General features: G+C 39.5%; 1 protein-coding gene across 7 annotated transcripts in view; it reads left to right on the top strand.

Annotated features, from left to right (window-relative positions):
• LOC136850746 (ETS domain-containing protein Elk-3-like) overlaps positions 1-12,088 on the top strand; it is a 266,856-nt gene that overhangs the window by 213,050 nt on the left and 41,718 nt on the right. The window contains exon 1 of one of the 7 annotated variants that reach the window (XM_067124690.1): positions 11,406-12,054. The exons of the other annotated variants lie outside the window; for them this stretch is intronic. Within the exon in view, the coding sequence (XP_066980791.1) occupies positions 12,042-12,054 (13 nt within the window). The 5' untranslated portion in view covers positions 11,406-12,041. Of the gene's footprint in view, positions 1-11,405; positions 12,055-12,088 lie in introns of those variants that run through there. 7 annotated transcript variants of the gene reach the window in all.

The following is a 12,088-nucleotide window of genomic DNA, read 5'->3' as shown; positions in this document are numbered from 1 at the left end:
GTGTATGGGTAAGATACATTTGTGTATTTCCTTGTGTTTTTTTATCATGTGAATCTTCTATCTCCTGGCAGTAAGCACTTGGGAGACGTGAACAATAGATTTCCCATATTGATGTTGATACTGTGCTGTTCAAAGATTTTTTTCCGAATTACACTGATTGGAATACAGTTATTTTGCCTTTTATCTTCAGAGAAAAAGAGGCCAATATGTAAATAACTGGCACTTAGTTTTTTTTCATTTTATCATTATCATTGTTTTATTATCACATGTTCTTGCATTTACTTTACTCTCTTCCCTGACGTTCTGAAAGCGAGACGGCCGGCCACCCTAGTAGCTTTTTCAAACGGCGGGTCCGATATTAATGAGACTGAGTTTGGAGAAGAGACTGTGCGTGATACTACCATGAAAGCGTTTTGTTTTCTCGCTCTTTTTCTGGCGGTGTCAGTTACCATTGAAGACCCCTCTCTCTCTCTCTCTCTCTCTCTCTCTCTCTCTCAGTCAGATTCGCGAGCCTTATCTCTGACGTCACTGTCATTTGCTGCGTGCCTCCTTAATCTAGAGCGCCTGTTTCCCCTGCTCCGATGACAGCCATCTTGAAAGAAGGCACAGAGAGATGAGATGGCCAAGTGTTCCAACTACAATTACAATGCTGCTGCTGCTGCCGCCTCCTGCCTCCTTTCCCTTATCCTGCTATCCCCTGTCCCCTCGCATTGTTCAATGTGCATACCGCAGTGTTTCGTTACGCCTTTTTTTAATTTTCTTAAATTTTTTTTTGCTTAATTGAACTGGGAGTTTCCATTGCTTTAGTTGGTTCCTCTTTGTTTTCCTTGGTCTGTCTTTATCGTTTTGTTAGATGACGAAAATATCTTTTACATTGTTTTTTTTTTTTTTTTATTTGTTCGTTAAAATTTGGTTGGCAGACGCAGTGATGGTCACAAATAGGAAAGAAAATTAATCCGAGCCGAAAGATAAAAGCTGCCTCCGAGTTGAACGGGAATTATGGCACTGGTAATAAGTAACCAGTATTGCGTATGTTTTCCTTCCAAGAGAGTCGCTGATATTACTGTAAGCCAGTGTGCCTTTCTAGTGAGCCTTCCTAAGCCTATCGGATTAGCAGGTCTGCTGAAAATCCAGTTATAAAATAATGTTGGGGCCATAAATATATTTATGGTAGGAACATATATGAAATGAATACATTTTTCCTTCACCATCAATACTTGGTAGTTACTCGGGTGAATATTTTCTTATGATTAGTCCCAAGTGAATAAATGTCTTGAGATGAATCTCTAATGAATGCTTTCTTAAGGTGATGCTCGAATGATTGTTTTCTTAAGATGGATCTCTAATAAATGTGAAAGCTCTTGCCAAGTAAATTGTCGCATAAAAGGAAACGAGATTGAAATTAGGTGAGTTAGGATGAAGACATCCTTTAAATGTTATTGAGAGAGAGAGAGAGAGAGAGAGAGAGAGAGAGAGAGAGAGAAAATGATAATAGCCAAAGCATGCCCCTTCCAGCATCACCACCCCCAAACCTTGGTAATTCTCTGTGGTACCTGCGACAACTACCGGTCCATTATCTGCTGTAGGCGATGTGTTTACTCAAGCCGTTATTATTGTTGTTTGTCTCCGTCCTACGGTATTATCCAAGTCTCTCTCTCTCTCTCTCTCTCTCTCTCTCTCTCTGTATTTTATTATTTCCGTTAGTCTTATGCCATTCCTCGTGTTGGTTTAAATTTCGTGTATGTGTTCTTTTGGGAATTACGGAAATGGTTATGCATTCACAAGGTCTAGATTCCTGTAAGCAACGAGCAGTCTCCGTTACCGTCTAGATATCCTCTTAAAAGTTATGATGGAGGGGGTATGGAAATGAGTAGTGTACTCAGATCGTGTCATTCAGCCTGTGAGAGTGCTATTAGGTCATTGACCTTGTCCGATGATACCCCAAGCTCCCTCTTAAAAGTGAAGAAAAAAAATGTTTTTGATTTACACGCAGAAGACTACATAAAGTCCAATACAGTAGATTATTTTTTCCGTCATTTGTTCAAGAAAAATTTCAAACTACAGTGCTTCATTTCTGTCATTTCTCTGTATGTTGGTTTTTATTTTAAAGATCGATCATTGATATTTTTATTTTATTGGCAGCTCTCTCTCTCTCTCTCTCTCTCTCTCTCTCTCTCTCTCTCTCTCTCTCTGGATAGATTCGTGATTAAATGGTTGGAAGGATGTAATAGTGAACGATTTGAGGGTATAACTTAAAAGCAATGAAGCGAGGGTAGTGATTGGTTAAGGAGAGAGAGAGAGAGAGAGAGAGAGAGAGAGAGAGAGAGAGAGAGAGAGAGAGAGAGAGAGAGAGAGATTTAACGAGCATAGAATTATTTGGATGGGATCCGCTTCCACCAGCACGAGGATATGAAAACCAATAGAATAATCACATACACTTTTCGAAGAGGACAGTGAGATTGAATCGTCTTTCAGGATGGGGGTAGGGTGGGGAAACTCCCCACCCCATAACCCCCTCGGGTCCCTGACCACCGTATAACCCCGGAGGCCATGGTCAGCGTAAAAGCCTTTTCAACGACCTTTGATGGTTGTTAGTGAAATTGCTGCCGTTAAGGTGGTTCGGACGAACCCTAACCCCCTTCCCCACCTCACCCCCTATAGCCCTAGGTCCCTGACATCCCCCCACCGTCCCCACTCCCCTGTTCACTGTGCCATCTATTATGTTATTATCTATCTATATCTTGTTATTCGTCGACTGCAGGCGGGCATGTACTTGGTTCGCGCACGTAGGCAGTCAGTCAGTCAGCCTTCGTAACCAGGTCTCATAATGCGACTGGCGACCCTCATCTCTTCTTCATACGGGAAACGGATATGCTCGGGACACGCCGAAACGGACACGGATTTTCAGCATCCCCATACAGGGCGCGCCTGGCGTCAATTTTCCTCTTGATTTCAGCGTCTTGGTAGGATTGAAAAGGGTTTAATATTTCAGCTTGATGGAAAATCCATTGGTTCGTTATTGTGAATTTGCCTTATTTCAGTATCGTGATTGAAAAGGGTTTGATATTTCATATTAATGGAAAAGCATTATTTCATTATTTTGTGTTTGCTGTGTGATTTCAATACCATATGATTGAAAAGGGTTTAGGATTTCATCTTAATGAAAAATCCATTGGTCCATTTTTTTTTTATATTTGCTACACAAGTTCTGTATCATATGGCTGAAAAGGGTTTAAATTCTTATCCCAATGGAAAATCCACTGGTTCATTGGTTCATATTTTTCATATTTGCCGTATGATTTCTTATCAGTGGTTCATAAGTCATTATTATTATGATTATTATTATTAATTATTATTTTTATTATTACTGAGCTTGTATTAGGGTAATCTTATCACGGGTTAACGAAATCTACCAGCGCTGATTTCACAGATTACTCAAACTTTTCTCTGTATATCAAGCGCCCCCTTAGATGGGGGCCGGTTGGGGGGGGCGAGAAAAGGGCAGGTCAGGCCAATTCCGTTATGCTAACCCAAGGACCCACAAGATCCCACCACGTGTACGGGCAGAAGGCCCCCCGCTGGGACGTGTGTCTTCGCCTCTCGTAAGTGGTGGGTTATTTACCTTCCCGGAGCACAGTGAGGCGATTTCGTGTTTTTCACGCACATTATTATTATTATTATTATTATTATTATTATTATTATTATTGAGAAGATGAATCCTATTCCTATAGAACAAGGCCAAGGGGGTCATTGACTTGAAATTCAAGCTTCCAAAGAATATTTGTCCATTTGGAAGAACTGATAGAAGGTAATAGGAAATACAGGCGAGATCATTCATTAGACAAGGAAAAATGAATTAAAACATTAATAAATAAATAGATAAAAATGTAATTGAAGTGTTAAATACAAGGAGAAGTGCTTTAATGTAATGCATTGCATCTTCGCTTGAACTTTTGTTGCCGTGTTTGTACACGTTGCATTAGAAAGCTAATAATAATAATAGTAGTAAAACTCTCTCGTATTCAGTTTTATTGATGACCTTGTGGTCCCGAGCCGGTCTTGTTATGTAACGGCTCGAAAATAAAAGTGGGTCCGATAATGACACAATTGTTGATACCGCCATATCGATGTTTATTTGTGCTATAGGTCTGAGCTTATTTACCTCTAAACAGATGATGATTCATCTTTTCCTCCGTTTGGGAAAACATCCAGCAGCAGGGAAATGGGTGCTGTTAATGTCATGTTTTAATTAATGGTAAAAATATTTCGCCTATCTTTAAAGTAACAGCAAAAGAAGTAGTCGAAATCAATGCTAGACGACAATCAACAACACGTCAAGAAGGGTAAGGATAACATGTCGGTTTTGGGGTTTCCTCGTCAGAGGACGAAAGGAAAGAACCCCGTTATAAAATCTCGTGTTTGTCACTTCTGTAATTCCAACGTATTTTCACTCCCTTCTCCTCTTGTTCCCTTCTCTTTACCTGTGTTCCCCTCGGAGTTTTATTGTTATGATGTTTGTCTGACATTTGGGATTCTTGTCACAGAGGTAGGAAGACAATTCAAGGACCATGAATTTGTCTTTTGTGTAAAAAAGAAGAAAAATGTTAAATGATCAAAAGACTGAATGAGAAGTGGAGACATATTTGTCCTTATTCCTATCACGGGGAAATTATAGATGAAATAAAGAAAACGAAGATAAACTTAGCATAAAGTCTTCAACAATTTATGTTTGGTAGTCATGACCCTTAATTACTAGCGTTTATGAAGCATCGTTAGTTGTCATTATTAACATCATCATCTCATCTCAGAATTTACTTTGAGACAGGAACCACAAAATGATGTTGAAGTAACATGACTTTTGCTTTCCACGAAATTTGCCGACATGGAATAGCCCTGAAACATCTCATTATTAAAATCGTTATCTCTCTCTCTCTCTCTCTCTCTCTCTCGCTCTCTCTCTCTCTCTCTCTCGTTCTTACTTGGCTCGCATCGCGATTCCTAACTCACTCAGCTCACAAATGAGTAAGAAGATTCGATCCCCAGACGAGGAGGGACTGAGATGGGTGTGCTCCTAAAGATTAGTAGTACATGCCTCTGAGTAGCGAAGCAGTTTGTTGTGTACTTAATTATTAAACAACGGCTTTAGGGCGCAGCGGGCGTAGAGTTATTATCTAGGGAGCATCTTCACACCGATTTACTTAGTAGTGGCCCTCCTGATTTGAGACATCCTGTATTGTAGGGAAATGGGCCCATACCGCCCCTCCTCTACTGTCTGAAAATCGAATACTTGTGATTCAGTTTGCGAGCAATAAGTGCTACTAAACTCGCCCCAAGGCCAGTGAAGGAGGAACAGGCAAAAGTGAGCCATTGGTACCTTGTTAAAATATTTACCATTATATAATTGCGTTTGCAAGACCTCGGCGAGGTGAACCTCGCCCCAGCAGCATGAAAGCATTCTTTAAATATTCAGATGATATTCCCTCATACCTGACAGCATCAGTAACCATGGTAATTGTGATGCCAGATAGCTACATTGAATCAAGTTCGCATACTTGAAACCGCTATTATAGCAGTGTTGTGTTTTGGGATCTCTCTCTCTCTCTCTCTCTCTCTCTCTCTCTCTCTCTCTCTCTCTCTCTCTCTCTCTCTTGAGCACCGTCCAACAAGATTCTTGTCGTACGAAACCACTGTTATTCCAGTGTTGTGTTTTGACTCTCTCTCTCTCTCTCTCTCTCTCTCTGTGAGGACCATCCAGCAAGATTCTCGCCGTACGAAGTCTTGGAACGTCATCATCAAAGGATTTAGCCAAGTCACTGGACTTTATACCCTGGCGAATGACGTACCCAAGAGAGGCCAGAATTAATTCGGGAACCTGAAATGAATCGACCCTCGTCGTCTCTTGTTCGTCCTCGGTTCCTGTTCCAATTTTTTAAATTTATTTTTTTTTATTTTTTCCTTTTCACATTGTGCCATCCAAAAAGAACAACGTTATCGTCTTCGAAATCTAACACCAGTTCGGTACCTGGCGCAATTATGGAAAAATAATGATGGGGAAAAAGATGTAATAGTTTTTCTTTTCATATACAGGAATTGCGCTCAAAGTAAAAAAAAATAGTAGTAAACTATCCTTGATACTTTGCTTATGTTTGGAAGTGAGGTTTTTACATACACGTGTATGCACACATATATGTATATATATATATATATATATATATATATATATATATATATATATATATATATATATATATATATTATATATATATATATATATATATATATATATATATATATATTGTATATACATATACATACATACATATATATATATGTATATATATATGAGCCTTTCAGTCGAGAAACATGCCAAGTGCCATCCTGGGCCAAAGTATTTTTAATTTAATTATATTTTTAAAATGGCACTTGGCATGTTTCTCGACTAAAAAGCTCATATTTTATAAATTATGTATGTAATATATACTGAACAAATAAAAGCTTAGAAAGAAAGGTACACGATTGCTAAAGAATTCGATCTCGTTCGAACCCCTTTCTCCTGAGTTATCCAGTGACCCGTAATTCTCGGGTAGAATTCAGATAACAGATCCTTTATAGCTTCGCTCTGTGTCGTGGACTTCCCACTGTTGATAGGGCGTAAGTGGATGATAGCAGGATCTATAGATAAGCAGAGAGGCCCGCTAGGTTTGGGCAGGAGCCTGAGCAGGGGCTGAGAGGGACGGAGGAATACGAGGAAGAGGAATTAAATGGGGAAAGATGGAGTTGCAGTTTGAAAAGGAACGGAATGGAGGTACTGAGAAACTGTTGAAACATTTTGCCGATTGGATTTTGTAAAGTGCTCTCTAGTGAAAACATTATTTGACAGATTGGTATTTGACTGATTTATGTGTTTGTAAACTAAGAGAGAGAGAGAATTTTCAATAGCAATAGATCCAGAATAAGATAAGAACGACGATGAAGTGCGTCATCGCCCCTAAGCTAAAGGAAGTAATAATAATTCTTCAGGTCACTATTCTCATAAATATCCTCGTCTCTATGATTTGTTATCTTTTGTTCCTTATCTTTATTACTTACGCCGGAGTTCTATTTTTGGTCAGGTTTGTGTCTCTGTATGTGTCAGCAGGGTTAAGTAGTAACTTTTTAACAGATTTTGACAAAGTTTTGTAAAAAAGACTTAGCATTTTTGTATTCATTAATAGATCAGGTTATAGTCTGGGTATGAAAGTAAGTTTAGGTGTGGATCCACGCGTTTATTGGTATTATTACTGATTTTATTTAAAGAAAGTGGCAGCTTCCTGCTGTTAGGAAAGAAAACGGTATTGAAATTATATTGGTAACCGTGGTACTGCTTAATATTAATGAGGAAAGAAAACGTTAATGAATCATTTTATATTGGTAACCGTGTTACTGCTTAATATTAATGAGGAAAGAAAACGTTAATGAATCATTTTATATTGGTAACCGTGTTACTGCTTAATATTAATGAGGAAAGAAAACGGTAATGAATCATTTTATATTGGTAACCTTGTTACTCCTTAATATTAATGAGAAAAAAACGTTAATGAATCATTTTATATTGGTAACCGTGTTACTGCCTATTATCAATGATTGCCCTTTCTCTTTAATTTAATCACAAGAATTGCAAGTTTTTATGTCTTCATGCATGGGATTTGAATTGTCTTGAAAACTGAGTCGCTGAATATATGCACATATGCAAATTTCAAATGTTTATGGAATGAAAGTAAGTGGGCAGCTGAGGTAAGTGGATAATTATGATGAGCCTTGTGTGTGGTTATGGTAAGTGGCCAGTGCTGTGGAAGTTTTGTACACAGGTTGCATATTTGATTTAAGAATTATAGTCTGAATGTGTTGGTGACTTTTGTCTTGTTATAGCCGTAGTTTACTCTTCAGGGCCATCTAATAATTGACCCTTTTTGTCTTTCAGCTTATCTCTCTCTCCTTTTACTAGGGCCAAGTTTTTTACCGTGACCATATTTGGCAAGGTGCTTCATATCTGGCAGGCATATTCCACCGATGAAGCTCGTATGCAGAGTGAGATCAAGGTCATATTTAAAGGTCAAAGGGCAAATTGGAATTTATTTTCATATATTCATCCCCTATTAGGGGGAATGGGTTGCTCACATGAACACGAAAAATAAAGAAAAAACACATAAGGTCCTGACCAGACGCGTGTATTCATTTCCAGAAGGATTTGTCTATGGTATAAAAAATTAATATATGCTAGAATGACATTACAGTACGCGCGAACATACAAACAAACAAAAAATAAAGAAATGCCTTCGACACCCGGGAGGAATATGCAGAACTTTTCTAGCAAAGAGAGGCTGTGACATTAATAAATGTGGTTTTTCTGAGGACACTTGAAAATAAACTTGTGTGTTAACTTACATTTTCCCTTTATGTGGGGAAACTAAATCTTTGTTCAGAATTTAATGTAAGTTGAAGAAAAACTTTCCCACTGGTATATCTTTTTGGACCTGCGGCTCGTACGCATGATTTGGATTTCGCCGAGGAAAGATTTTAGGTTTTGACCTGCGGGGGGTCCAGCCATTCATTTTCTTTTGCGAAAAGATAATTTTTCCCTTTCTGTTGTGATTGGAAACACATTTTAAATGCGGTGTGGGTGTTTCTCAACTCTGGGTGACACGATCAAGTTGTTATCTATGTAATTAAGTCGTACTATGTTACAGATTCCTTATTGTTTTTGCATTCTTTGCAGCGCATTAATTCTATGAACACCACCGTGACAGCCTAGCCTCTCTCTCTCTCTCTCTCTCTCTCTCTCTCTCTCTCTCTCCTTGTGCGTCGTGGAAGTCGTGGCCAAGTACCGTATGTCTTGAGGGAGGAATGTCATCCGATCTCCCGAAAGCGGAACACAAGGCGACAGCGAAAGAAAGATAAATATGTTTCGCTCTTCGTCCATGGGGCATGGCATCTTAAATTGCACCCTCGCGTGCAAATACTAAGGAATGATGAATTCTCTCCAGAGCCAAAAGAAAACACGCGAGCGTCCATTAGGGAAAACGCTCAGCGACTCTCTCGGCGGTTGCCTCCTTATTTTGCGGGTTTTATTTGTGCGCCATTATTGTCATTTGTTGTCCCGAGACACTTCATTCTGTTGATTTATGAGCCCCACTGGACATTGAATACTTGAGCTGCTTGAAAGTAGAAGAAAAGATTTCTCTCTTTGTCTCCGTTTGTTTCTCCGTATGGACTGAAAGGTCAAACACTTGCTTTTTTTTTTATACACAATCTAGAAGTTTTGGAAAGATGATGTTATGATCTACTTTGAGGCCGAACAGGGTGAGAATTTAGAAGATATGGGATCACCATCCCACCCACCCACCACCCCTCCTCTTCCTCCTTTATAGGCTGACTTATAAATTAATGATATTTTTAGTTGTAAATTATCTTTGAGATCATCTATAAAGTAGTATTGCAAATTTGTCTTTTCCATGGAAGTAGTTAACGTCTTTATTTTTTATTTATTTATTTATTTTTTCTTTTGCTTGAATTGCTGTTGTGTGTTTATAACCGACCTCCGTTTATGGTTAATCATTTTCTAAGGGATTTCCTAGTGTAACGAAAATATAGTCAAAAGCTTGAAGAGAACTCGAATTGTTTCCTCGTCGGCGGAGTTGTTGATATTGGTACAGTCGGAGTCGAGCATTCGCCCGTCATGTTGGTGTGTACGTCATACGGCATGTTTGACGTAATCATGTGCCATACGTTTTTCTGATTAATTTGGAAGAGTTCATGTTGTAATTTGTATCTATTAATTTATTATATGATATTGTAAATGCTTGTCAAATATTATACGGTGAACTGATGCTTTCATTCTCTGCTGTCTTACACTTTAGATTTCAACATTGCGCTGAATTTTGTTAGCGAACTTCGCCTTTCGTATTAGGTGCGAAAGAAAACGATTCAGATTAACCGATATGTTTGCGATTCGTGTTATCCAAGGAGTAACGTGACCTGAAATGTAATTAATTAAGAAAAATAAATAAATACGCCAAGTTGAAAACATGAACAAGACCACGAAAGAGCAGAAGATAAAAAAGAAGCAGACCTCTTGTGGTACTCGGTATAATCAAAGTGCGATCTGTGCATTCACTGGAAGGATAATGTTAGTGTAAGCGAGTATCTTGGCTACTAGTATGTAACGATTCGGTAGCGCCTAAAGCTCTCTCTCTCTCTCTCTCTCTCTCTCTCTCTCTCTCTCTCTCTCTCTCTCTCTGCCATTAAAACGATTATGTAAGCATCTTCAAGATCAGGCGGCGAACTCCTCCCGGAGAGATAGAGAGAGAGAGAGAGAGATAAAGTTCTCTTAATGATGTTGATGAAGCTGTGCCTTCATCGAATCTCCCACGCTCAGGCAGGATTCTATTGCTTGCAAGGAACATTGGAGAATGACTCAGCCATTTTGCGAACGCAAGTGGAAAACGTTTATGCTTTAGATGGTATTCCAAGATGCGCCCTTTCCCTCTTCCTCTCAAGTCGGTATTCATGCTTTTATTATTATTACTGGTATTCAGGAGGTGAACCCTATTCATATAGAACAAGCCCACAGGGACCATTTACTTGAAATTCAAGCTTCCAAAGAATATTATGGTGCTCATTGGGAAGAAGTAAGAGGAGATAAAGGGAAATACAAAAAGAAGATATCTCACTTATTAAGAAAATTTAAAAAAACCAAATTAAGAGGTTAATAAATAGATAAAATTATATTAAAATGCAAGGAGATGGACCAAATAAAAAAAATGGGTTCAAGATTATATTCGTCCATAAATCCATGATGTGTCATCTCATTTTTAAGCAGGAATTCTGACTCTTTGGATACAATTGAGCTATTTTGTCATGAAGAAATAATAAGACCAAAATTTCCCTTCATTATGCAGATGTGTACAAAATTTAATTTCTTTGTTTTTTGTGTAACGGATATCCAACTGTATTTGGTGAGAAATCTGCCAGAATTATTGATAAGGAATCTTATCTGCTTTGTACTTTTGAAACGGTTTTTTTTTTCATTAAAAATAAAAATAACATCCAGGAAATATTAAGCAAAACTTTCACACGCAAAAAAAAATTTGGATATGGTCATGTGCTATTTTAAATGCATCGCGCAAAAAATGAAAACCTATTCGGCTCATTAACCCGTATTCCAAATGAGAGAGAGAGAGAGAGAGATCCATCCCTAGGAAGATGCAGGAGCACAGCAGCATTCCGTAATAGACGATTGCGTAGTGGGATCCCTAAACGGACCGAGATAGCGAAGAATGACGATTACTTCGGAGGGATGATGGGGTGAGGAGGGTGGCGATGGCGGCGGTAAGTCAGTGGTGGCGATAAGTGTTGGTGGTGGCGAAGGAGGAGGGAGAGGAGGAGGAGGAGGAGGAGAAGGAGAAGGAGGAGAGGAGAGGGCGAGTGGACGACGACGTCTGGGTAGTAGATTGTAATTGACAGCAGTCGGGATGGTAGTGTGAGTGAGGGTGGCTGCCCCGAGAAAAGACGAAGACGCGAGCGAGCAAGAGAGAGAGAGAGAGAGGAGAAGATCCTCTCAAGAAGAAGTTGAAGAAAGCAGCTAGAGCGAGAGAGAGAAAGAGAAAGGAGAGAGAGAGAGAGAAAGAGACTCTCGTACAAACACAACAGAGACTTCCAATCGCCTCGTGGCCCTGACACACACACACACACATACGAAGTCCGGTAGTAGAAGTAGTATAGTACCGTAGTAGCAGCAGCAGCAGCACCAGATTATAGCTGCTACGGAGCTGCTGCCTAGCCTGCCCAGCCTGCTGCCTGCTGCCTGCATTCTTTCGATTCGGGCTCGTATATCGCCACGGTCGTTGTCTGTGCGTCTTTTCCTTTTTGTCTGTGCACCGACATTTGTTGGTGTGCTGTGGTGCTCAGTGCTGGTGGTGTTTGCATTTCTCTCCTCCTCCTCCTCCTCCTCCTCCTCCTGCTCCTCCTCCTTCACTCGACTGTCACTTGCCATCAACTTCATCATGATTCTCCAGGGTAAGAGAATAATAACTTTGCTGTTTCGTGTGCG

Source organism: Macrobrachium rosenbergii, chromosome 22 (assembly GCF_040412425.1).
Source record: "Macrobrachium rosenbergii isolate ZJJX-2024 chromosome 22, ASM4041242v1, whole genome shotgun sequence".
Taxonomy (NCBI): Eukaryota; Metazoa; Arthropoda; class Malacostraca; order Decapoda; family Palaemonidae; genus Macrobrachium; species Macrobrachium rosenbergii.
The sequence above is the reverse complement of the archived record's forward strand: the minus strand, read 5'-3'. Positions and strand labels throughout refer to the sequence as shown.